Source organism: Pongo pygmaeus, chromosome 3 (genome assembly GCF_028885625.2).
Source record: "Pongo pygmaeus isolate AG05252 chromosome 3, NHGRI_mPonPyg2-v2.0_pri, whole genome shotgun sequence".
Classification (NCBI taxonomy): domain Eukaryota; kingdom Metazoa; phylum Chordata; class Mammalia; order Primates; family Hominidae; genus Pongo; species Pongo pygmaeus.
In genome coordinates, this window is record NC_072376.2 from 5,084,868 (window position 1) to 5,111,575 (window position 26,708).

Genomic DNA, 26,708 nt, shown 5'->3' on the forward strand with positions numbered 1-26,708 from the left:
TGGCTAGCCAGTTTTCCCAGCACCGTTTATTAAATAGGGAATCCTTTCCCCATTGCTTGTTTTTTTCAGGTTTGTCAAAGATCAGATAGTTGTAGATAGGCGGCGTTATTTCTGAGGGCTCTGTTCTGTTCCGTTGATCTATATCTCTGTTTTGGTACCAGTACCACGCTGTTTTGGTTACTGTAGCCTTGTAGTATAGTTTGAAGTCAGGTAGCGTGATGCCTCCAGCTTTGTTCTTTTGGCTTAGGATTGACTTGGCAATGCGGGCTCTTTTTTGGTTCCATATGAACTTTAAAGTAGTTTTTTCCAATTCTGTGAAGAAAGTCATTGGTAGCTTGATGGGGATGGCATTGAATCTATAAATTACCTTGGGAACATCACACTCTGGGGACTGTTGTGGGGTGGGGGGAGGCGGGAGGGATAGCATTAGGAGATACACCTAATGCTAAATGATGAGTTAATGGGTGCAGCACACCAGCATGGCACATGTATGCATATGTAACTAACCTGCACATTGTGCACATGTACCCTAAAACTTAAAGTATAATAATAATAAAATTAAAAAAAAAAGAAAATGTGGGTAAAACAGTAACATTATTATCCCACAGTTGTACTGTTATTGATGATCTAACTCAAAATAATAATTAATAAATAAATAAATGACTAGAGTATTAATCTAAATCAGATGTGGCAAGGTCACATTTTTGAGAAAGGAATGTAGATTATAACACTAAAAATATTTATTAAAAATACGCATGTAATGAATTTATGGCTGCAAGAATCTTTTCTACCTCGTTAAAGTCTTTATAGGAGCTGTCAGTTAGCAATAAAGCTTATTTTCAAGTTTTCTAGCCAAACACTCCTGTAACACTTAAGAGAGATGAGATGTGACAAGGAAACAGTGTTTAAAATATGGTTGCTTGCCAGTGTGATGAATATTCTAAGATTAAATGTTTTGCTTTTATATAAAGTGGCAGCCAGTTAATGAATCTTTTCAAGGTTCTTAGGAGAATTCTTTGTGCATTGTACATGACTGAGGAAGAGACGGCAGTAATATATTTTGAAAAGAGGAAAGTATAAGATAATAATGGAGATTCTCCGAGGAAAAGTGGGATATTTAGGAACTTTAATAGTGGTAAACAATCGAAACGTATTTTCCTGAAAACCTATTTACAATGAGATACATAGATTATACAACACAGGAAAATACTCCAGAGTTTTCCTGAAACTCTCTTCAAGTCACACTCAGCTGGGAGCCCCTCAGGAAGCAGTTGGGAGGATGAAGAGGATGGAAAGCAGGGGCTGGTGCGGAGCGTGGAGAGATTCACAGACGGGAGGCAGTTCTCTTGGCCTCCCTTTCCTTGGAGTCCCGGGAGGTTATTCTGAAATAGCTCCCCTTGACTCTCTCCTGGTTTTGGTGTAACAAGTGGCATGTGGCCTCTTACTTCATTTCCACTTCTATCTTTTGTGGAAAGACACCAAGCACAAGACCGAGGCCTCGTGTTTAGTTGTGACCCCAGGCCCTGCCCTCTTGGGGACAGGGCAGAGTGGTCCTCACTGGGCCAGGTCCCTCTCTGTAGGGTGAAGGCTGACTAGCTGCTGGCTGAGGCCTCCTCCACCTAGGACATTCTGCATGCCTGTGACTCCTAATCCCTGTGCTCCCAGGTCCTGCCGGGTGAGCCCGTCACAGGCATCCTGCAGTGGCTCTTCCCAGCACAGAGGCAGGAGTGGAGCCCCCCAGGGCCTCCGTTCTGACCCCATCCTTTGTCCCTGCTGCAGCAGGGCGAGTGCAGGGCATATGCTCGAAACTGAAGATGCAAGCCCGTGAGAGACGTGCCTGCCGCTGGAAGGAGAAAGACTCAAGGCAGTACGGCCCAGGGCACAGGGGAGGGGATGGTCCCTGTGGCCAGGCTTTATTCATTCCTCCATTCACTGCCTCTCACTGACAAAAAGTATACATAGCGCTGTCTCCCTAAAAGCCCTCCAGTGAGGCATTTAATTAGAAAACCTTAAATATTTATTTTTTAAAAATCAAAATCTATTACTGTGGAACTCTTAAATGTTCAAGTTTTGCTGTGCCTTTCCTTCTTGTATGTTTTCTTCTTCATTTTATTTTCCTACATATACTTTTATGTATTTTAAGTTTAGCATATATTAATTTTTTATAAGCAAAGGAAAAAAGTTTATAATTGAAGAGTGTGTCCAGGCAGCAAGCCGTGCATGGCGTCCCTCCCCAGCAGGGGGCGCACGCGCGCTCTGTGCGGAGCCATTTCCGCGGCCCGCACTGCTGAAGCCCAGCCCGGAGCCCCAAGCCCGGTTCCTCCCGCTGCTCCCGAGGCTACGCTGCCAGACTTCTTACCAAAGAGGCGGGCTTCACTTGCCCCTGTGTTTCTCTCCCCGGTTTTCCCCACTTACGCTGTGTTTTCTTCATCTGGTGATCACAGAAGCGCAGGATCCTATGAAATACCCCCACTGGCAGGAAATGCTGTCGGGGTGGTCCCTTCTCTGGGATTTACATTGTTAGTCCTGACCCGTGGCTTCGGAACCCGGCCGAGCCTCTAGGCACCTGCCCCTGCGTGAGGACCCCTGTGTGTGCCCGTATGGTCCCTGGGCTCCTGAGGCCGACCCTCCAGTGGGCAGAGCAGGCAGGACGCAGATGCAGGGCGGTGGCCCTGGGCCCGGAGGGGAGGGAGGGGCTGCTGTGGGGCTGCGGGACGGGCCGCCTCCTGGGGGGCAGCACCCACGCGGAGACCCGGGTGCGAGGGGTGTCAGGAGAGGAGTTCGGCAGGCAGAGGGGCTGGGGGAGCCGCGAGAGCTAGGGGAGTGCTGGGGCACCCAGGAGACTGACCGAGCGCAGGAAGCCACAGCGCAGGGACGGAGCAGAAACCCAGTCCCTCGGAGCCCCGAGGCCCTGTGCAGCACCTTGCGACTTCAGAAGCCCCTGGGGGTGTTGGGCGGAGGCTGGCGTGGCCCGGCCTGCCCTCCTTAAAGGGGAGTGAGTCGTTCCCTCACCACAGGCTCCACACTGTTGGGCCTCACCTCTGGCCACTAAACGGGCAGGTCTTTCCCATGCCAAGCAATTCTCTAGGTTTCTGTGGGCACCAGCTGGCTGTCCTAATACATGAACTCAACCCTCAGTGGTCTTCCAGGAGGCAGCGTCAGGCTCCCCAAGTTAAGGGCCCAGTCCACAAAGCTGACTCCACTTCAGATGCCAGTCACAGGTCCAGGATGTCACCTGTGCGTCTAACCAATAGGTTGTAAGTTGGAGGTTCCCACGACCCCTCCCCTCCAGTTCAGTCATTGCTAGAACGCTCACACAGAACTCAGGAAGAGCTTGCTTACTGGATTACCAGTTTACTGTGAAAGGACACAGCTCAGAAGCAGTGAGGGAAGAGGTGCGCCGGGCAAAGCATGTGGGGCACAGCGCTCTCGTGCCCTCGCTGGGCGCACCACGCACCCGGCACCGCCGCATGCATACAGTCCAGAAGCTCCGGGAACCCCATCCTCTTGGGTTTTTATGGAAAGTTCCAGCCGTAATCACAGGGTTGGTTTCCCTGGCAACCAGCTCTCATCCTACTCTTCATGTAGGAAATTCCAAGAGTTTTAGGAGCTCTGACCAGAAACTTGGGACAAAGACCAAAATACATATGTATTATGCCACAATAGCACACCTAAAGGATTTCTCGGGCCACTGTCAGCGGCTCTCAGAAGTTGAGGAAATTTCAGGGAAGAGGTGAAGAGGCGTGGGGTGGCAGTGGTGCTGATTGAGTACTAAGAACTCCATAAATACTTGTTGAATGAGTGTTCCAGAAAGCTTATAGAACGGGTCCACGAACTTTTTCCAAAAAAGACCAGACAGTAACTTTCAGCTTTGCAGGCCATGTTGTCCTTCTGGAAGTAACACACTTGTGAAAGAGGCATGTGTTCCAATAAAACTTTATTATGAACACAAGCTGTGAGAGGAGCTGGCCACTGTGAAAGACGGATGATAATCAAAACGCTTGGTATTTCTGAACACCTGTTATTTGCAGGCTTTGCTGCATGTACCTAGTGTTGGGGCCACTGTGAGAGACGGATGATAATCAAAACGCTTGGTATTTCTGAACACCTATTATTTGCAGGCTTTGCTGCATGTACCTGGCGTTGGTTATTGGCGATCTGTGCTGCAGTTCTGCAGATTATGTGCCACCCTAATTTTATAGGACAGTCCCTCCAATGCATCATCTCATTTCCACCGAGATTCTGTCTATTATTTCTTCTCTGCCCCTGTGACCTCTGACAGTCTTGGGCATAAAGTCAGAACTCATTAAAGACTTGACTGATTGGAGTAAAAGGTGGTCAGGTTATGGATTTTAACGCATTTCCTTTCTTTCAGTTTCATGAACAGGCGTGTTATATCTGCTAACCCATATCTAGGGGGCACCTCCAACGGCTATGCCCACCCCAGCGGGACAGCGCTTCATTACGACGATGTCCCGTGCATCAACGGCTCGGTGAGTGCCCTTTTTTTGGAGTAATGGTTGCTTTTGTTAGAGGCCGAGGCTGTGAAAATGCTATGCTTCAGTTCCCCTGGTTTCAGGTCTGAATAAGGTCAGCTTTTTAATGCTCTGAGGCAAGGAGACTCCATCTCATCTCTGTTCTCCTGGTTTCTGACGTGCTGTTCCTCTGAATCTGCATTTGAACAAGTGGATAGTTTGAGACTAGTAGACAGTTTGTCATTTAATGTCACTCTCATTTTTCTGTTGGTGTTGAGGTAGGGTCCCAATCTGTTGCCCAGGCTGGAGTGCAGTGGTGCAGTTATGACTCACTATAGCTCAACCTCCCCAGCTCAATCGATCCTCCCACCTCAGCCTCCCAAGTAGCTGGGACCATAGGTGCACACCACCACATCCCACTCATTTGTTTTATTTTTAGTAGAGACGGGATCTCCCTATATTGGCCAGGCCAGTCTTGAACTCCTGGGCTCAAGTGATCCTCCCACCTCAGACTTTCAAAATGCTGGGATTACAGATGTGAGCCACTTCGCCTGGCCTAATGTCACTGTCACTAATTAAACGTGTCAGCCCACTAAAATATTGACTAAAGGAGAGCATGTTAGAGTAATACTTGGATAACTTGTTAAATCAAAACATAGCACAGTATAAGTTATCAATGAATAGTTACTTCCCGATGGGATTAAAATGCTGTGAAATCCCCTCAGGAAGGAAATGATGACGTAGAGGAATGACCACATTACAGATTTGACAGCTTCCCTTGGGTGGATTTGGGGTAGCCAGGCTCCTGGCTCCCGGCACAGCGCTATCTGTATATCCGTCTATCCATCTATCCATGCAGGAGGTGTTCGGTCACAGCTTTCCCTGTTACGCTGGCCTCGGGGGTCTGTCTGGCCTTAGGAGTTCTGAAGTCTGTTCTCAGCGTGTTGTGTCATATGTGTAATCAGCAGGCCTCATCAAGAGCTGGTTCTACGGTGTCTGCCTGTTACTCATCTCACAACCGCGTATTGAGCATCCTGCCTGATCCAGGCACGGTGCCCGGCCCTGGGCGTTCAGAGATGAGGCCTTCACAGTTAGCAGATGAATGAAGGAGGCTTGTGAGAAACCAGTATGCCGTTTGTCTCCCAGTACTGGGAGGGTTTGAAATTGGCATCTATGTTAAGATAATTTTCAAAGGTAGATGTAAAGTAAATTTATTGTTATGTTTTCCAGCCTTGGAAGGTATTTCAGACTTTTTTCTTACTGTTTTGCTTCTCCAGTCTTTTCCCTGATATTCTGATGAATGTCCTCAATCAGCTCTGGCATCGTAAATTCATAGCTGCCCCACAGCAGGAACCAAGAGACAACAGCCTCCTTGAGGGAAGAGAGGGGCTGAGGACCCCCAGTGCTCAGGAGCGTAAACAAACTGAAAGCAGGTTCTCATGGCCGGGGTCAGAAGTGGGTGGCCCCCACCTCATTCTAAAGAGGGATCTTCTCATCACTTGATCTGCCCCCTTCCCTCGTCGGTCCTTTCTCCCTTGCCTTATTGGCTGGGTGTCTCCCAGTGGCCAGACTCTGTGCCAGGAGTTGAAGAAGAAATGGTGAAGCAATTGTCTTTGTCCTGAAAGGGCCTCTGAGTCTCGTGGGAGTGAGTGGACCTGGGAGGGAAACAGACATAGGAGCGGGGAGAGCTTCCTGGGCCCTGGGCAGGGCAGGGCCCGCTTGTAGGTCCCATGTTAGGACAGGGTGGCACAGGGCAAACAGAGCCACTTTAGGATCCCATCCTAGCTTCAGAGTCCATCCAGTAGAGCCCCACATCTTAGGCGGAGGGGTGTCAGGTCCAGTGAATCTCCTCCTTTCCCCCTCAGCCAGTCCTCCCTGGGGTGTCTCTGAGTGCCCACAGTCACCGCAGCACTCCACCCCTGGGTAGGGGCTTGTGCGAGTTCTTCCTGCTTAAGATGGCACCACACCAGCCTGTGAAGCAGGCTCTCAGGCTAGTTCCTGCCCTAGATTCCAGCCCCTGCGCCCTTCTCGAGGTGGGACCCACTCTTCTGCCTCCATTTGCCCTGTGTCACCCCAGTGTCTCTTGACAGCACAGTCTTATCACTGGGTTTAGACTCCAGTTACCACACTCAACTGCATCCTGAGAACCATCCACTTCTCTGAGCCTATGTCTAGCCCGTCCCATCCAAAGACCCTTTCACACGCCTTTTCCTCAAAGGTGTTTCTCCACATGCACGCCTTACACACGAACCTGTGACTGTGAGCCGGATGCTGTCGTCACCCTGTGGAACCACACACGTGATCGATCATCTGGCTCCACCCAGCCCGTCACCCTGTGGAACCACACACGTGATCGATCATCTGGCTCCACCCAGCCCGTCACCCTGTGGAACCACACACGTGATCGATCATCTGGCTCCACCCAGCCCGTCACCCTGTGGAACCACACACGTGATCGATCATCTGGCTCCACCCAGCCCGTCACCCTGTGGAACCACACACGTGATCGATCATCTGGCTCCACCCAGCCCGTCACCCTGTGGAACCACACACGTGATCGATCATCTGGCTCCACCCAGCCCGTCACCCTGTGGAACCACACACGTGATCGATCATCTGGCTCCACCCAGCCCGTCACCCTGTGGAACCACACACGTGATCGATCATCTGGCTCCACCCAGCCCGTCACCCTGTGGAACCACACACGTGATCGATCATCTGGCTCCACCCAGCCCGTTTTATTCAGACTTTTATGACACTGTACAGGCCACCCCCAGAAGCAAGTGTTCTTTAGGCTATTCACAGCTTAATCTGTTGTAGAAACAAAGGTCTGCCATTCCGAAAGGGCTCTGCATGTAGGAATTGTTTGTGTGTGTGTATTGCTGGGCTGGAGATAGCCGCCTTTAGGACATAACATGCTGTACATGTTTGTGGCTTCCTTGCTTATTAGGCCTTCCTCTGCCCAGGCCCTTCCTGAAACTATTTTCTGTGTGTTCGGCTCTATTACCAGCTCATCTCTTTTTGGAGGGCCTCATTTCTAGATTTTTAAAAGTTCATATTTATAGCCAGGTGTGATGGCTCAGGCCTGTAATCCCAGCACTTTGGAAGGCAGAGGTGGGCAGATCACTTGAGGCCAGGAGTTCGAGATCAGCCTGGCCAACATGGTGAAACCCCGCCTGTACTAAAAATACAAAAATTAGCTGGGCATGGTGGTGGGCATCTGTAATCCTAGCTACTCAGGAGGCTGAGGCAGGAGAATTGCTTGAGCCTGGGAGGCAGAGGCTGCAGTGAGCTGAGATTGTGCCACTGCAGTGCAGCCTGGGCAACAGAGCAAGACTCCATCTCAAAAAAAAAAGTTCATATTTATGACCTAATATCTGGCATCGTGGCACTGTTTCAGCTTTCGTAATGTTTACCCATTCAGTGTTCCCCCTGATGCTTAGACTAAGATGAAAGTATGCACACTCACATACTTTAAACTAGAAACTTCTGTGAAGTCTCTGTAGGTGTTTTTCTGAGTCTTCCGTGTGACTTAATCTTTGGTATTTTAGGAAAATGATAGTCTCGTCTAGACGGTTTTAATAACTCTGGACAAATATATGCTAGGTTGTCATTATGAAACTCTCGTATCCGAGTTTATCTGCAGGAGCCGTTATTTCTAGATCACAAAAATAGACACATTGAAGTGATTGCGGAGGAATACAGACACTCCTACTGCAGAATTTTAAGTCTTTTCTATTTTTATAACAAAAGGTTGTAATTACTGTCTGGCAGAAAGGACTATGCAGGAAGACTATCAGCGGGGTAAAAGAAATATGAGAGGAATTAATACTGCCTTTCTTGTCATGCCAGGCAATTTATAAAGACCTTTAACCCTGAAAAGGCCCTGGCTGTGGTTATCAGTTTTTGAGTTAATATTTTAATACCCATGTTCTCAGATTCCTGTGTCCCATGCAGTGGCATGTAGCTATTTTAGTCCTTTGTTAGAGATTTTCTGCTAAAATAAAACCATCATCCATTAGATTTGGAAGCATCTAATTTTCTATGAGGATTTAAGTTCTCTTTTCACAGACAGTTTTGGTTGTGTTGGTTGTGGCACTTTCTTCAGTACAGAGCAGGGGACAGAGCGGGTGTGTGTTGACAGTTCCCATAGGACTTGGGTCACTGACTCCTGCACAGGGGCTTGGAGGAGCCTGCAGGTGGTCTCATGTCCCCAGAAGGAGCGCGAGACTTAGCGGCAGCACCGTGTGGGGATGAGCGCGCCCTTCCCTCCGCTCTGCCACTCACCAGCTCCAGGCCCTGTCTCTGCTTCCATTTCCCTCTTTTCCCCCCAATGACTGTGAGACGAAGTCAGCGTCCAGGACATGGGAAGTGCTGTGTAAAGCATCAGGTGCTCTGCTAGGACCTCGTGTGTCTTCATGTAGACCCAGAGCACCAGGCCCCTGGTCCTATGCTCATTCCTCCCCTTACATCCACGCCCTGCGCTAGGAGAACTTCTGAGCCCTGGGTTCTCTAAAGAAGGAAATGCCAAATCAACATTGCTTTTTCTCTTTAAAAGACAGGACAAAACAAAAACTTCATAATCCAAGGGTTTTGGGAATGGTTTAAGGAAAAAAAAATTTTTTCCATAAGGCTTCAGAAGTCAAGTCCTTTTGAATCCACCTGCATGCTTGTGTTGGGTCTGTGTGTGTGTGTGTGTGTGTGTGTGTGTTTGTGGGGGTGCATGCCTTATTGATAACAACTGCAGTCTGTGTGCGGGAGAGTGTTGGGGTGCCAATGCTATGCTAAATGCCGTACTATTAATAAATGACATCTCACTGTGCTAAAAGCTGCTGTTTCCTGTGTCCAAGTCACTAACCACAAAGCTATGTGTGTTGCAGTGGGAACCAGAAGACAGCTTTCCTGCTTCCTGCAGCAGAGGCTTGGGAGAAGAGGTGCTTTATGATAACGCAGGCCTGTACGATAACTTGCCGCCTCCGCACATCTTTGCCCGCTACTCTTCTGCTGACAGAAAGGCCTCTAGGCTGTCTGCTGACAAGCTGTCCTCTAACCATTACAAATACCCTGCCTCCGCTCAGTCTGTCACTAATACCTCTTCTGTGGGGAGGGCGTCTCTCGGGCTCAACTCGCAGGTACGGCATCTTCTTCTGTAAGATTCTGGAACCACCTTCAAGTCACATTGCTCCAACAGAGTTTTGCAACTTGTAGTAAATGGGACTCATCAAAGGCAAAGCGTAATGTGTTTTTTTTTTTTCTCAACTAGAATATAATTTGCAGCCTGACTACCAAGGAACTGATGAGATATTTCTAACGAGCTCATGGTTTATCTGAGCACTGTGTTTCTTTGCCCACATCTGGCTCTCTTTCTGTTCTTGGAAAATTCCCCAGTGAAATTTTGTGAATTATGTCAACTAAAGGCAGAGAATTTAAAAGAAACGGGTAATAAAACTTTCCAGAAGATTCTTGAACAGCAAGTTTCTTTAGTATGTTTCCATTACACTTAATGAGGAAGGGTTGACTCCGTGTTGTCATTGCTTTTGATCTTTAAACATGAAATAGATTATTCAGAGTATGGTAGTGTTTCTCCATGACAAGTCTAAAGGTATACTCCCCAAAACTAGACAATGATAATAAGGACTTTTTCAACATGAAATAGATTACTCAGAGTACGGTGGTGTTTCTCTATGACAAGTCTAAAGCTATACTCCCAAAAACTAGATGATGATAATAAGGACTTCTGATGACCATTGAACAATAATAACCGTGATGTTGAACTGTTGTCCATTGCACGCCCTGTATGTATGGCAAACAGTAACATTTCAGAGTAATTTTGTGGTGTTAGGCCTTTTTTTAAAAAAAAAAAAAAAATGAAGTCTCACTATGTTGCCCAGGCAGGACTTGAACTGTGGACTCAAGTGATCCTCCTGCCTTGGCCTCCCAAGTAGCTGGGACAACAGGCACATGCCACCGTGCCCAGCTTATCATGCATATTTAACCTAAGAATTTTTTATGCTTTGCCTAAAGACCTAAGCCCATATGTAAGAATAGGAATATACAGCAAATGGGCATGTTTTAAATACTTGTTTTTTCATCCATTCTTTGGATAATCTTAAGAAAATAATGAACCAGATAAAATTGTAGAATTGTAGATAGTAGTGACTTAGAACAGTAGCTCCCAATAGGTCGGCTTCATCAAAAATCAAATGCACAGGTTGGTGTTGCTTTTTGGTTTTTCATGATGGTTGTTCAGATCCCATCTCTGGGGATTCCCATTAAGTGAGTCTGAGGGGCCCTGAGCTAAGTGTAGTTGGGGACTGGGGGTAGGGGATCCGTTGGCCTCTTTTGAGGACTTACGCTGAAAAGTTGGCAGGTTATGTTTTGTGTTCACTAAGTGAATGTGTATCTGTCTACGTTTCTACCTGTCTTTTTATTGGCATTAGAGTCGCCTTAGGTACAAACCTGCCACACAGTTTGCCATCTTGCACGCTTGGATTGTCCCCACATTGGTTGGGAATCATTTGATGTATGGTTCCCACGTGGAGTTTTTGTTACTATTGTTCCCTTTTGTTTTGATTTTGTTGAAATAGGAAACACTTTTGCAAGTTAAATTACATGACCTCTGGGTTTCCTGTCCTCATTTGGTCATTTTAATGGGAACCTATCGCTTAATGGCAAGACCTTGCACTTTCTGAGCACTTATGTGCCATATGCTCTATCCATGTATGGCATGTCATCTGATCTTTTTAGGAACCCTGTGGGGAGGTATCTCTATCTTTATATTTTTAAATGATCAAATGGGGGCTCAGAAAGTTTAAGTAACTTGCTCAACATCTCCTAAATGATAGAGCCAGAATTTGGAGCTAGATCTCTCTGCCTCCCAAAAATTGAGGCCTACAACAGAAGGAAGCTGTATCATGGAAAAAAGCATGGGCGTGGATGCTGGAGTGAGCCTTTGCTGTCATGCTGAATTAATTAAACAACTGAGCTACATGTAAGGTCACTTCAGCAAAATGCAAAACGTGTTGGCCTGTATCAGTCTCAGGAGTAGAGTACTATTTCACTTTTTCAGAAACCTGTAGTTAGTGGAAGTTCAGTTTCCATATTATTGCTGCTGTGCCTGTGTTATACTTCTCTTGCTTCCTTCTGCGGACTCCATCGGCGAGTAAGAAGGTAGTCACTTATCCCATTAGGATGTCACTCAGTATGAAAGCACTTGGAGCAGCAGAACTCACACTGCAGGGTCGTGCTCCTCTCCTAAAAGGCATCCCACTGAAATAAAAGCTGCTTGTCCTCAGAAACACAAACTACTCCTCTCAGCGGATTGCTCTGGGGTAGTCAGCTGCCTGCACCAGCTTGGTTAGTATTTGTGATCTGCCAGTAGAAAGGGGCCACTTCTGCAGCATTCCAGCGGAACACATCCTACGGAGCCTCTGCCATACCCTCCTTAGCCATTCCCCAGAATCCCAGCAGCCCAGTGTTTGGAAACCATCTTGGTTTTCTTTCACTTTCGTTTTTTCCTCCATCTATGCTAGTTTCTACAATACTTAGAGACTGAAAGAAATGACTCCAGAAAAAAAAAAGACCAAGATTTGTTCCACTCTGTGTTTATTTTTAATGTTCTTATATGTTTATTTCAACAGCTCAAGGGTAAAAAGCCCCCTATGGCGTCTAATGGGGTCACAGGAAAAGGGAAGACTCTGAGCAGTCAGCCAAAAAAAGCAGATCCCGCGGCTGGTGTGAAAAGGACGGGTTCGAGTAAGTATACCATCGGATGTCTTGCATTCTGGCTTCAAGTGCACTTGGTGGAGCTGGGCCTGTCTGAGCCTGCCCACCCGTGACTGCCAGCTTGGGGTCAGCTGGAGAGATGGAGTGGTGGGCACCGTCATCCTTCCTCATTGGCCACATGGAAGGACAGTGGCGATTTCAACCCAGCTTTTCTGACTGTGCTTGTAAATTGAAGCCCAGAACTGGTGTGCTGCCTGTGGGATCGACTCAGCATTTTAAAATAGGAGGCAGTTGTGAGTACAGGTTGCTTGCAGCTCTGGGTGGCCCTGGGCTCCAGGTCAGGAGACCTCAGCTCCTGTCCCTGATCTGTGGTTGTCAAGCCTTGCAAACTCTAAACTCAGCATCTTTATCTGTCAGACGTAGACACATGGCTCCTGTGGTTGGTGCAGTTGCAATAACTGAGGTAATACACGGACCTCCAAGCACTAGAGCAGTATGAGGAGTTCTGAGGAATGGTTATCCTGCGGTGCCTGTGGTCTACAGCAAGCCATTCTTATCCCATCCCGTTTACTTCCCACAGCCACTTTGTAAGCATAGGCATTATCCTCTACCCCATCATAGAAATGAGAAAAGAATCACCAAGAGAGTAAGCAGCTCCCCCAAGGCTCATAGCTGGTAAATCACAGAGCCAGAGTGGGTTCCAGGCTTTCAAACTCCACATACAGCCGGAAATAGATTGGGCAGAGAAGCATGAAGACATGAGAGACTCAGCCTGCCTGGACTCAGCACCCTCTTCCCTTCCCTCCGGTAGATCCATCTAGGGCGATATGTCATCTCTTAAGTGTTTGTATTTGCATTAGCCCTCATTATGTTGGATGTCTAATCAGGGAGCCAGCCAGGCAGCATTTTTTCACTCCGGGGACTCAAAGATACACCAAAGTGGTCCAACGGACCCACACATGCAGGGCCGCAGTGTGGGGATTGACAGGTGAGGGGCTCCTGAGTCCATCCGGGCATGTCCAGGAAGATTTCCCAGAGGAAGAAGGTGGGAGTTAGGTGCAGATATTGAGTTTGATGTGGTTACATGCCATCGCCACTTGGGATTTGTATCTGAGATTTTCAAATCTGAATCTGTGCAACTGGTAGCCAGTCTCTGTGCTAATGAAGATGAGGCCGGCTAGTCCCAGTTGGTAACCCCCACGCCAGCTGTCGAAGAGAGAGCCTCCCATACCGACACGTGCCAACATCCATTTGCCCTGTGGTTCCGTTTTTGGAGTCAGAGCATCCACGTAGGGGAATGGAGAGGCTGGCAGTGTCCTCGGCCATGTTCGTGAACGAGGCTTGAAATCGCTCCGCAGGACCAGGCTGTGTCTACCCCAAGGAAGTGTGTACATCCCTGATCTAAGCTTTTCTCCACCTCTGTTCTACCCAACATGTTGAACAGATAGGTTGGAGCCAGTTGGGCCAAATCCTCCCTCCTACCACCATTTGTTTAATGTACTAACTTCCTTTGACCTTATCTGGCAAATCTTATTTCCTGAATGTATCGGGTGTATTTACTTTCACCTCTTTTAGTGTTGTTTCTTTCGGGAGGGGCAGGTCGGGGAGAGGAGCAGCTCGCACCTGGAAAGCTTTGTTACAAGCAAAATGCAAACCCCGCGGAGTCTCAGTCGCTGTAGTGTTTCTCTGTCAGTACCTGTGCTGACTTTATTTCCTAGATGATTTATTCCTTTATTTTATGAGATCTTCTGTAGGGAGTTTTTATTAACTGTGGTGACATCTAATGGTGACAAAAGAGAAAAGTAATGGCATTCCGTGTTTTTGCTGAATCCAGCCAGTTGCATTATAGATTAGATGGGATTTATTACATGGGGACCAAAAGATGTGGAAATTTATAGGTTATTGCATTGAGTTCATTGGGGAAACAGCTTAATTTAGAAATAAGTGAGTAGAGTTTGGACTTGGCCCTGTTTGCAAAATACGTTGTTACCTTAGCTGCAAACAGCGATCCTTTTGTTTCAGATTGTCGAATGCTTCGCCTCTCCTCAGGCTGCCGACCCTTTTGCTGTCATTCTCTGTGTTTCTTTTGATTAGGGGAAAATTGACTGGGGAGTGATCACTTTTTATGCCTTCATAAATGCAGTATTTCATTGAAATCATGATGGCTTACATTGCAAGAATTGGCAAATCCAGCATTTAGGACAGGTGCTAGAAATGGCTCCCTGCTATCCCTGAGTGGACAAGGCTCTGGGAGTTGCTTGTCGCTGATATGCTAAGAATTGTCAGTGAATGTCCACTACATCAGGCGTCGTATCATTTTGTTAGATTTTTTTCAGATATAACGTTCTAATTTAAAACACACACACACATATCTCATTTAAAACACGCACATGCACACACGCACGCACACACGTGCACACACACAGGATTCCTTCTCGTTTCCGCTTTAGAGAGGGTGAAGCTGAGCTTCTCCGGAGGGTGCTTGCAGAGTCATGTAGCAAGGGAGGGTGGAGTGTGGGTTTCTAGCCACCTCTCTGAGTCCAGTGTTTTTATTCTGAATCATGATGCCACCCCTGTGGCTTCTACCTGAAGTAGTTTCTAGCCTCACTAGGGAGTCAGACATGTGGGGCGTGCAGTCAGGAAGGCCTGGGAGTTGCCATCAGGCGTGAGTGATTGTTAGAAGCAGCTGGGAGATCACGGAAGCTTTGAAATCGGTGATCCTCCATCCGAGTTTTGTTAGAACCTTCATCTCTTCCATGTGTCTTAACAAGGAGGTGGTGTCCTAACTTACTGTTATTGAAAAGCCAACATAATAAGAGGAGGAGAGTGTGGGGTCAGGTTTTGAAAGCTGTTTTCACTGGTGATGTGATGTTGCCAAGTCTGTAAATTTTCCCTACGGCTAGTTTCCTCTTCATTTATTCATTTTATGAAATAAGCATTTATGTATTGCCCATTTGTGTTTGTTCTAAGTGCTTTATAAATATTTAATCCTCATAACCACTCATTTGAATTACCTGCTCTTAGTATCCCCGTTTCACAGATGAGGGAAACTGAGGCACAGAGGGATTCGTGCCCTGTTCCAGGTCATGCAGCTAGAAGTGTAAGCTGGGACTCTTTCCTAGACAGTCAGGCTCCAGATACCGCTCCTGGTTCCTCTTCGTGTATCCGTTGTTCATTCATTCACTAAACAAGCATTTATTATGCCACACTCCGTGCCGGGTGCTGATCTCAGTGCTGGGGGTGTAGCAGCAATTCAGAGCCAGTCAGATGATGTGGCCGTAAGGAGCAGATACTGCGGTGTTATGGAAGTATTTGAAGACGTAGAGAAGGAAGCAAACTTCGGACATTATTTTTGATAGTAATAGACTCCTGTCTTTTCCGATCATAGAATGTTCACACTGCACCTTGCTGCAGACTAATTATAAGCCATGTGCCTCAAAGGGAAGTGAATTAAAGGAATTTCCTAATATTGTTTTCGTTTTTAAAAATTTGATTGAAAGAATATTGGAGAATTTGAACTAGTCACTTTTCTGCTTGGTTCACACCAGCCCTGTCCTTTTTCTTGTTGAATTAGCAAAATAACTGGCTTTGTGTTTGTTTACCGAGTTGGCTGATTCAACAGGCTTTTTGAGTTACCCCATTATCTGCTTGAATAAACCTAATTTTTTTTTTGACATGGGGTCTCACTGTCATCCAGGCTGGAGCAGAGTGGCAGGATCACAGCTCACTGTAGCCTCAAACTCCCAAGCTCAAGTGATTCTCCCACCTCAGCCTCCTGAGTAGCTGGGCCTACAGGCATGTGCCACCATGCCTGGCTAATTTTGTATTTTTTATAGAGAAAGGATCATCCCATGTTTCCCAGGCTAGTAAACTTAATTTTTAATTGCTGCTTTTTTTTTCCTTCTCAAGATGCTGCCCAGTACAAGTATGGCAAGAACCGGGTAGAAGCAGATGCCAAGCGGCTACAGACCAAAGAAGAGGAGCTGCTGAAGAGGAAAGAGGCCCTGCGGAATAGGCTGGCCCAGCTCCGCAAGGAAAGAAAAGACCTTCGAGCGGCCATTGAAGTGAACGCCGGTATGAAGGGTGCGGGTGACTGCCCAGGGTGCATGTTTGTATTAGAGACTGGAGATTTCATTCTGCTTTGCCCAAAGGACCTATTGCTCACCGAGGCTGTCATTTTATGTAGTAAGAGTGGGTTATTTCACAGTGTTTCTTGGAGCTTGGAAGCATTGCTGGTAACTCCAGGGCAGGTGCCCATGTGGTCAAACATGTGACGTGCAGGCAGAGGCCAGGGCCGGACCCACACGCTGCTCACCAAGGCAGGGGAGGTGCTGGGGCACCTGTTCCAGCTTCTGGCGCTGACAACAGAGATTGTCTGGAGGATGGCCCCTGTATCTGCAGGGCGCAGTAGATTCTGGGCACTGGGTAGGAGGGATCAGCTGGATTTCTCTACAGAGGGTAGCCCACAGGGGTCAGTAATATTCAGAAGTCCAGACAAGGGTAGAAGCAGCCCTTCGTTTCTTGAGAAGGAAAAAAGGCGAGAGCAAGGCAGCATCTGTCTTGGGATGCATCAGGGAAGAGGCCAGGCTAGTGGAATACAGACACCAGAGAGGGACTGAAAGTCAGGGGCGCAGTCACAGAAACTGAGTCTGCAGCCAGAGCGGCACCCCTGGGCCAGGCGTGTGCATTCCTGCTGGCAGGAGCTGGTGCTCAGCTCCTGAGCCTGGGGCGGCACAACTTACATACGCATGGCCTCACTTCCAGCCTGGTGCTTAGACTGCACAAGACTGGCTCCTTAGATTGAGATTGTACTAGCCTGGGCTGGGACGGGGGCTTCAGATGCCTCAGAGGCCTGGGCGGTCCAGAGAGGAAGCTGCAGCCTCCCCATGGCTCACCGTGCGGGGAGGAGCTGATGCACACCCAGGCTTGCCATGAGGGGAGGAGCTGATGCACACCCAGGCTTGCCATGAGGGGAGGAGCTGACGCACACCCAGCAGGTGGTTAGCAGCTCCAGCCTTGCTGGACTTTGTGCCTCAATGATCTGATGAAGGGAAATGCTTTTGGAGTTTAGAAGAGGGAAGGCAGGTGTTGGCAGGGCAGGTCAGGCTGACCCTATAGGAGGCCCAGGATGTGGCCTGCAGCCTGAGGCTGACCCTACGGGAGGAGGCTGTGCCAGAGAATGGGACGGGGCATGGAGTTTAACAAGACAGGAGCAGCATTTCTCCTGTGTTCCCAGCTTGCAGGATAGTGAAGATGCAGGAGGGCCAGGGGTGCTTTTGGCTTTGAAAAAGAGAACCTCGCCTGCCGGCCACCACCAGCCCAGACCCTGGGCACAAGTCCGTTCACCTCTTGGGATTGGTGTTCTCATCTGCCCAGTGGGTGCATCTTAGGTCACTGCAGCAAACCTCAAATAAAATAAGTGAACGTGCTTTAAAGAAATGTGTGCCACATCCAGTAGAGATGCAAGCTGTGCTACTCTTCATCGCCTCGGGTGCAAATAAGATGACTGAAGGATCGGTGGAGCGTTAGGGGCGGACAGGGTTCACACTCCAAGAAGGTGGCAGCTTCGGGAACTGTGGCGTTTAGGGTCCACGTTTTAAAATGAGTACATTGAGGCCCAGAGCCAGGAGCTCCCAGCCTTCGTGAGAATCAGCATCTCCTCTTTCCTGCTCTGAGTCCTCACAGCTGCAGCAAAGGGAAATGGTAGGAGAAGGACTCTGGTCCCTTAGAGAACTGCTGAATTTAAGTTTCACAACAAGGACCTAAGTCAGGGGAGCTTGACCTCAGACGTTTTGTGGAAGTTCTTCTCGGGGACCAGGTGCCTTCTCTGTTGTTTGGAGAACCTGTGCCTGCCGTGGGAGTAACGGTGTTTCTGGGAATTCCAGGCAGGAAGCCGCAGGCGATCCTGGAGGAGAAGCTGAAGCAGCTGGAGGAGGAGTGCCGGCAGAAGGAGGCAGAGCGAGTCAGCCTGGAGCTGGAGCTGACAGAGGTCAAGGAGAGCCTGAAGAAAGCACTGGCGGGTGGAGTCACCCTGGGGCTGGCCATCGAGCCCAAGTCAGGAACATCGAGTCCACAGGTGTGTGTCCTTCTGGCTCACCTCGGAGGCTGGTGCGGCCTTGCATGACCGAGGGCCAGTGCACCCAGAGAGAATGCGGAGTGCCTCTGGGGCGTAGCTTGCTTGTGGCCCCTTAGCCTGCGCAGCAGAAGACAGTTCATGTGTTAGCATCAGACACTTTCATCAGCCGGGCTTGTGTTCCCGACATGCTTTCTTACCTCTCACTGAAATGTTAAAAGCTGCGGAAACACTGAGTCTGTGTCTTTCCCCTTTGCACGATCTGTTTAGAACAGATCCAGTCCTCTTGTCTCTTCTGAACCAGGTCCTAATTTGATGCCAGTTCATTAGAGCCAGTGCTTATGAACTGTCTAACATGTTTGAGAGTTAAGCCAGGTGCTGGGGAAACTGAAATGAATGAAGCGGTCTGTGTCCTCTTAGAATTGAACAGAACAAAGTGGGGTCCTCTTCCCATGTGAGTCATCTCTGTCCCTGGTTTGTCTTCACTCATTCGGCCGAGACCGCTGAGAACTTAGATGTCTTCTCCACTTGGTCATTCTGTTGAGTCTCTTGTCTTGTGAGTTGGATGCTGTCACTTCCATTGAGCGAGGGAGGCACTGGGCCCAGAGGAGTAAACACGCCTGCAGGGCAGACAGAACAGGCAGCCGGTGAGGGACGGCTGGACTTCAGCCCCTGTTCCAGCCGAAACACCGTGCGTGCCCCTGGGTCCCCACACACTGTGTCCCGAACGCTCCGCTTCTAGGTCCTTCTTTCCAAACCCCCCAGGTAAAATGCTAAGCCTGGTTGAACCCACCGCTGCTCCTCCACATGAGCCCTGGGCAGGTTTGTGGGGAAGATTGACACATTTATGAGTTGACGGCAGCCCTGAGTTTCAGTCACCTGCTGGCCACTGCCGGGCACCCCCCACACAGCCTGTTCTTCCTTACTCTCCCCTTCTCCTCCAAGCCTCCCCCGTTCCCCCATCCCCGCCCCAGTCTCCTGTGGCACCCCAGCGATCACCTCCAACCCAGAGGACAACCTCCCTCCCGCCTGCAGAGCTGAGCAAGCAGCCAGATCACTGCTCTGTCCCCAAACCACAAACCCAGCCACTCGTGCACGGTTCTTTCAGGTGTTCAAGAGGTGGCTCTTGAAATGACTTGACTTCTCTAGGCCCTGAGTTTTTCATCTGTAAATAATAATGGCCACTGCATAGGACTGTGTGTGGACGCCAGGGCTTGAAATGACTTGACTTCTCTAGGCCCTGAGTTTTTCATCTGTAAATAATAACGGCCACTGCATAGGACTGTGTGTGGACGCTTTTGGCACAATGCCCACTGAATCGCCTGTGTTCATTTACGTCATTCACGTCTTCCCAAACGTATACATGCGTTCATTCATTCCACTCATCTAACAATTGCTTGTTGATATCATTATATACATTACTGTTATATATTACATAAAATCATATACATTCATTTATATATTATATATAAAATACAGTTATATATTTATACGAGATACATACTATTTTATATATAAAGGTGTGTGTGTGTGTGTGTATGTGCACACACATGCATATGCTGTGTTCCTTCTTGAACTCCTGGGCTCAAGTGATCCTCCCACCTCACTTCGTGAGTCACTATGGTTACCGGCGGGGGCCACCGTGCCCAGCCCACGTTCTGTGCTCCCTCTGTGTGCTACAAACTGTTCCAGGCCTGCAGTTGTGAACAAGATAGGTGAGAATGCCTGTTTCATGGAGCTTATATTCTCATGAGGGAGGCAAACCAATAAAATACGTTGGTGTCAGATGCGGACGGATCTGTGGAGAACAGTGAAGCAGGACTGAGGGGTGCAGGGGGAATTGGAATCCAAGTGCTAGGAGGTGCCTTGGGTGTCCCCAGCCCCTCATCCAGCATAAATGGGGACAAGAGCATGGTGGGGTCAGGTGTAGTGAGAGTGGCAGTGAGGCTGTGGGCATTGGCTGGGACAGGGCAGGGGTCTTCCCTTGCTTCATGGAGCCCTGTGCCTCTCTGTCTGTGATCTGAGGCAGGAGTGCACACAGTCCCCCATGCTGCTTGTCCTGCGTGGAGGGTGATGGCGGGGCGGGAGTGCTCTGAGGAGCTGTCCCGCCCCCGTCCTCTGGTTCTGTTTGAGTGGAGGGGCAGGCCTTCCTGGGCTCTGGTCAGTGCCTCCATCCTACCCTTCCTGACTTCCAGACACCTTGGAGGATCCTTCTCCTGTGTCTTCAGCTTTTCTGTCAGCTTTTTCCAAGCATTTAAGGATTCTCTAGTTGAATCCATTCTTTAAAAAAGGTTCTGCCTGGCCTCCTGCTTCCCCTGGTGACTGTCCCCTTGCCCTGCGTTCTTGCCTTTCCTTCCAGGGTGAACTTTGGAAGCAGTTGTCCATGCTTGCAGTGTCTTCTGCCCCCCCACACCTCCACTTTCTGGATGTGGCTTCCCATTGCACCTGCTTTCATCATGGTGACCCTCGGCATTCCCATGCAGTGGATACGTTAGTCCTCACTCTCCGGTTCCAGTGCCCTTCTGCACAGCTGCCCACTGTCTTCTGTGGTGGCCCCACGTTCTTCCGCCCCCATGGCCTGAGCTTCTCTGTGGCCCTTTCTCCAGCTCCTGCCTCGCCACCCCGCCCCCCACTTTTCCTTTGTCCCAAGTATCCTTTGGGGGCCCGGGCCTGGCTTGCTGCCTCCGCTTCCCCCCTCCCAGTCCACTGTGCTTTGCGACTTTCCCCTCTGTTTTGAGGGAGGATGTCCTTGGTGCTGTCCTCTGTCCCAGCATCTGGGGAACCACTCTGCACCGCTGTAGCCCAGGCCGCATCCTCGGGAGAGTGGCTTGTTCAGTGGACCCCTCTTGAGATGCAGGTCTTCGGGTCACCTGCCCCTTTACTCACAGCCTGACCTGGCCTCTGCGGGACACAGATGTCCTGATCATCATTCCATTGTGTTCACTCACCACTACCCCAAGCTCCCTCCCCGGCAGCCAGGGGCTGCCACTGCATAGGTCAAGTTGGCTGCCTGGGGATTGTGGTCAGTAAAGCCCACAGGGGACCCCAAGCTGCCCATTTTCATGGTAATTGAAACAATGTTCCATATACCCTGAGCAATATTTTTTACATAACACATTTTGGCAGGAATCCTAGGAAGCGTCTCTTCCTTGGAGACTTCATTTGAGAGAAGGCTCAGCAGACTGTGGCATTTTTTTTTCCCAGAGAGTAGTTTGGGATCCCATATGGAAGAGCCAGCGATGGGGGCCTTGGCAGCTCAGGACACATGTTGTTCTATTTTCACCTTCCCGAACACCTCCGCCTTTGGCATATGGAAGCTGCCGTAAACACTCGGAAGGCCTCTGTGCTCATGGTGCCTGCTTTTCTCCAGCGAGCCCCGCGCAGTGGGGCTGCATCCCGGGAGCCAGTGCTGCCCTGAGTGCTGGCGCTTTCTGCTACCTGAGCATCTCTAGGGCGCTGACCCCAGAAAAGCTCTGAAAACCTTAAAGCACTGCACAAAGGGACCAGTTAGAGGCGGCAGCAGCTGCGTGCAAGAGCCCAGCTTTGAATGCAAAAGACTTGGGCAGGAATCCCACCCTCACTGCTTCCCAGGCACAGCCAGGAGTCGGAGCACCCCTTGGAGCCTCCGCCCCCCAGCCGTGAATGCTGGGAGACGCTCTAGGGCTGAGGCACTGACCACGTGGCGGTCCTTGCTGCTACTGCTGTTATTTTTGCTCATTTCTAAAACTTATTTCTTCCTTGAAATAAATCATTTTCCTGCTAGAGAATACAGTGGCCCAGAAACTGCTCCTCACATGGGGTTTTCTCTCTCTGTTAAGTCTCCAGTGTTCAGGCACCAGACCCTGGAAAACTCGCCCATCTCCAGCTGTGACACCAGTGACACTGAGGGCCCCGTGCCGGTGAACAGCGCGGCCGTCTTGAAGAAGAGCCAGGCGGCCCCGGGCAGCTCCCCCTGCCGAGGGCACGTGCTGCGGAAGGCCAAGGTAAGCCCTGATTTCTGGGGGTGCTGGTCTGGGGGTGTCCGGGTGTCCTGGGCAGGCACTTTAAGCTCCCAGCATTCTCAGGTGTGAATAGGGAGCCCATTCTTCTTCCTACTCCATCCGTTTGGCATTCAGCCTTCAGTAGACATCTTGGAATGGGTGCTTATCCAGTTCTCACCACCCCACAGATCCTCTGTTAGGAACCAGGTTCTCAAAGGTGAACAATGACCTGAAGGTGCTGACCGTTTAGCCCCAGTGCCAACAATCGGCTCCAGGGTCATCTCAGATGCAGGCAAGCCCTGGGCTCCTCTGGACTCGTTTTCTCATTGGTGGGGTGGAGATTAGACCAGGCGACTGCTGAAGTCCTCTTCAGCACTTAGATATGTGATTCTTTAGAAAAACAAAGAAGAGGGTCCAGGAATAAGCTTTCCCCCAGCCCCTCCCTAGCGCTGCGAGCTGCATGCATCGGGCTCTGAGGGCCTCGGAGGAACCCGTTTACTCCCTCCTGGGGCCCCTTCCGGTCTTCTCATGGGATTAGCCACTAGCAAGTTTTGATGCTAAACTTTAAAACCTCAGAAATCTTTAAAACACAGTAGTTGATCAAAGTGAACAGGTCCTGGCTGCAGCAGCGGAAAGTGCTGTGTGTGGAAGCGCATGGGGTACGATGGTGTGGGGAACCACGGGAGTGTGGCTGGCCCTGCCCCAAGGGGCTGGAACACAGGGTCCTCCTGTACCGGCTCTGTGGGTTCCTCTCGTTGCTGGAATTAACTTTTCTTTTTCTTTTGAGGCAGGGCCTCACTCTCTGGCCCAGGCTGAGTATAGTGGTGCCATCACAGCTCACCACAGCCTTGACCTCCTGGGCTCAGGTGATCCTCCCACCTCAGCCTCCCAAGTAGCTGGGACTACAGGTGTACACCATTATGCCCAGCTAACTTATTGTATTTTTTATAGAGATGAGGTTTGGCAGTATCGCCCAGGCTGGTATCGAACTCCTGGGCTCAAGTGATCCTTCTACCTCCCAAAGTGCTGGGATTACAGGCGTGAGCCACTGCGCCCAGCTTGGCATTCTTTGCAGCTTTTGGAGCCCACTCCAAATTGGCTGGGGATAGGTGTTTCCTGCGAGATGGGAATATGAGTGCCGCCCCCCCTGCTGTGCTCTCTGGGGTGCTCACAGGAGGGCCCCTGAGAAACATGGTTGTCCCCAGCCTCCCAGAACAGCGGTCCTCCATAGCAGATCCGTGTACTGAAGACCGTGTGCGTCGGTGAGTCTGGGGGAGGAATGGCTGGCTGTCATCTCCATTGCTTTTCTTAGTGTTTACCAAGTGTTCTCAGTTGGTGACCACTGGGCTCACTGATGGAGGAATATGTTTTGCCTGGGGGATGTTTAGAATTGAGCTGCCCGATGACATCCCGCTTAGGACTCGCAGATGAGAGATGCTGTAAATGTACTTCATCTATTTGGTTTATCATCTAAGAAATTGGACTGAAAATTCTGTGGTCCCGACCCTCGAAAGGGCTCCCATCACCGTGTGTGCTTCCGTCATGCAGGGGTTCGGGCCCTCCGCTCCCTTCTGCTCCCTCTTGGTGAATGGGAAGCGAGTGATCCTGGGCCACCTTGGATGCACAGCCAGCTGTCCAGACGGATCACCACTGACAGGTCCAGAAAACAGCGGAAGCCGCTCTCGTCCCTCCAGCTGAGAATCTTGTGCAGAAATCAGAAGGGGACGGACTGAGCAGGGTTTCCCACGATTTCTGAGAACAGTGACAGGGGACCCCTGGCTGGAGGTGGTGGGGCCTGTAGACCCTGAGAACATGAATGCACTTGCATATCGTAAACTTGGTCTCATCTGCCTCCCACGTTTTTCTGGGGACCAAGGGGTCTGACGTATTCTGGATGTGGGAAGCGCTATCCCAGCTGCAATATTCCTGAAATACCTTCCAACTCTCGGTGAGGAGCATTGAACATGAGAGAGGGTTCTGGAAAGTCAGATGGCTTCCAGTCCCATGCCCCAGGGCTTCCTGGCTCAGAACCACCCACCAGGCACAGCTCCAGGCCAGGTTTCCCTTTGTCTGGGCAGGCCGTGTGCCAAGGGCCATCCAGGCATGGAAACTGTGGCTCAGCTCTGGGAGGTGCCCGAGGGGCAGGCGCTGGGCTGCTCCAGGTTTCATGCCCCTGCCTCTAGTGACACATTCACCTGGAGCCTCTGCTCCGAGTTGAGCGGAGTCTACAGGTTCTCATCCTGTCACTTATTCTGTGGCCAGTGTAACTTGGGCTTGGAAATGTTACTGTTTCCTCGGCTTGTTTGCTAAACACATGTGGCACCACGTGGAGGTAACGTGGGGTCCTCCCTCTCTCAAACCCCCACTGCCTGGGAGGAAACGGGAGATCTGTACAACAGAGGACTGCCCTTGAGCGCCGACCTCGTGACGTTGTCCCCTGGGCACCTTCTCTGCTTACAACGGCCCACATAGCTGTCCCAGGGAGGCTGCTGAAGGGGCGAGAAGGCATGAAGCATACCCAGCTAACCATCCTCCCCTTTGCAGAGCACTTCGCCAAGAGTCTGAGAGTGCCTCAACATGGTTTTGTCGGCGTTGTGGTTTGGTGTTTATTTCTGCCAGATTTGCTAGTGTTGTGCATTTAACCTTGAGTTGAACTGGAGCTTTTGATTTAGAAAAGGTGAGAAATTGTTCATTGTATGCAGCATGCAGAGACATGCAGTGTACTCATGACCCAGTTAATGAGCCCCTGGAAATAGTGGGAGTCAGGCATCTGCATCCCGGCGCAGGGTCACCACGCACAGAGAAGAAAGCCTCTCTTTGGTGGCCAGGCTCGGGCTCGTGGTGTGCCGGGTGCTGTGGTCAGGGCTTTCACAGACCCTTTCTCCTTTGATCTTCCCAATTGTGCTTTGAAGTCCTTGGTGGGACTCACGTTGTACCATGGCTCAGAGAGATGAAGCAACCTCTCCAAGGCCCCTCAGTGGCTGAGGCACAGAAGGTCTGGCCCTGGCGTCTGTGCCTTCTCCTGTCCTCCAGAGCCATCCATGCCAGGGAACACCAAGGGCCTCCGTCCTGCATGGTGTCTGCCGCTGCTCTGACCTGGGTCTGCTCTTTTGCCTCCTCTTTCTGGAACTCAATCCCACGGCAAAACCCCATTTCAAATCCACGTAGCTCCAGAGACTGAGTAGCCCAGGCTTCTGCCTCTGTGCAGCTGCACTGGGTGCTGAGGACCCAGAGATGAATGGATGGAAAGGAAGAGGTGAGGAAGAGCATGGAGGGCGCGTGTCCATAGGGGAGGGGCAGGCACATCTGTTGCTGTGACATGGCTTGTTGAAAAGCACAGAAACTGCGAGCATTGCCTCCCGGAGTCAGGACAAGGGGCACAGGGTGGTGGGGAATCACTGAAGCCTGGTCCTCAGGATGCATGAGGCTGTCCAGGTGACATCAGGTGGAGAACGGGCATGGGTGTGTGTAGAGAGAAGCAGATACGAAAGCCAGAGTGTGGCCTGTTGGGAGGCAGCAGGGCAGAGTGGAGATGGGAGGCCTTTGCTGTGGACCAAGTGGTTTTGGGGCCCAGCTTCATCACTTCGGAGCTAAGGCAAGTCACTAAGCCTCTGTCTCCTTATCGATTGATTGACTGAGACGGCGTCTTGCTCTGTTGACCAGGCTGGAGTGCAGTGGCGATCATGGCTCACTGCAGCCTCAAACTCCTGGGCTCAAGCAATCCTCTCGCCTCAGCCTACCGAGTAGCTGGGACTACAAGTGTGTGCCACCACACACCAGCCAATTTTTGTATTTTTTGTAGAGTTGGGGTCTAAGTTGCTCAGGCTGGTCTTAAACTCCTGGCCTCACGCAATCCTCCCACCTCACTCGGCTTCTCCAAGTGCTGGGATTCCAGGCATGAGCCCCGCACCTATCTGTCTCTTCACTTATGAAGTGGGAGTACTGTCCACCTTGCAGGGCTGTCGTCAGACCAGACATAGCCGCGCCCAGTGCATGGCACAGTGCCTGCCCAGTGCCCACTGTCCCTGCTCTCACAGTGCTGGTACTGCGTAGACCACAGCCATCTGCAGCCAGCACTCAGGGCCTGTGGATGGAACCAGCCCAGCTGCTCCGCTGACTGGATTTAAGCATCCACATATTTTAAAAAAATTTTTTTCTATTACAGTAAAATAAACACAACGTAAAATTGACCATTTTAAGCATTTTTAAGTCTACAGTTCAGTGGCATTAAGCACATTCCCATTGCTGCACAGCCATTGCCGCCATCCTTCTCCACAACTTTCTCATCTTCCCAAACTAAAGCTCTGTCTCCATTAAACACTAACTCCCCATTCCCCCACCCCAGCCTTTGATACCCACTATTCTACTTCCTTTTTTGTTTTTATATTTTTTGAAATAGAGATGAGTTCTCACTATGTTGCCTAGGCTGGTCTCAAACTCCTAGCCTCATGCCAT

At 50.0% G+C, this 26,708-nt stretch overlaps 1 protein-coding gene across 8 annotated transcripts in view; it reads left to right on the forward strand.

The window, feature by feature from the left end:
- The window catches only part of AFAP1 (actin filament associated protein 1), a 179,911-nt gene that overhangs the window by 147,394 nt on the left and 5,809 nt on the right, over positions 1-26,708 (forward strand). For 3 of the 8 annotated variants that reach the window (XM_054484904.2, XM_054484906.2, XM_063663479.1), the window contains exons 12-17: positions 4,376-4,493; positions 9,356-9,607; positions 12,116-12,230; positions 16,110-16,274; positions 18,086-18,276; positions 22,092-22,256. In XM_054484904.2, the coding sequence (XP_054340879.1) occupies positions 4,376-4,493; positions 9,356-9,607; positions 12,116-12,230; positions 16,110-16,274; positions 18,086-18,276; positions 22,092-22,256 (1,006 nt within the window). The remainder of the gene's footprint in view (positions 1-4,375; positions 4,494-9,355; positions 9,608-12,115; positions 12,231-16,109; positions 16,275-18,085; positions 18,277-22,091; positions 22,257-26,708) is intronic. The other 5 variants (XM_054484910.2, XM_054484911.2, XM_063663481.1 and 2 more) reach the window with 2 other exon arrangements.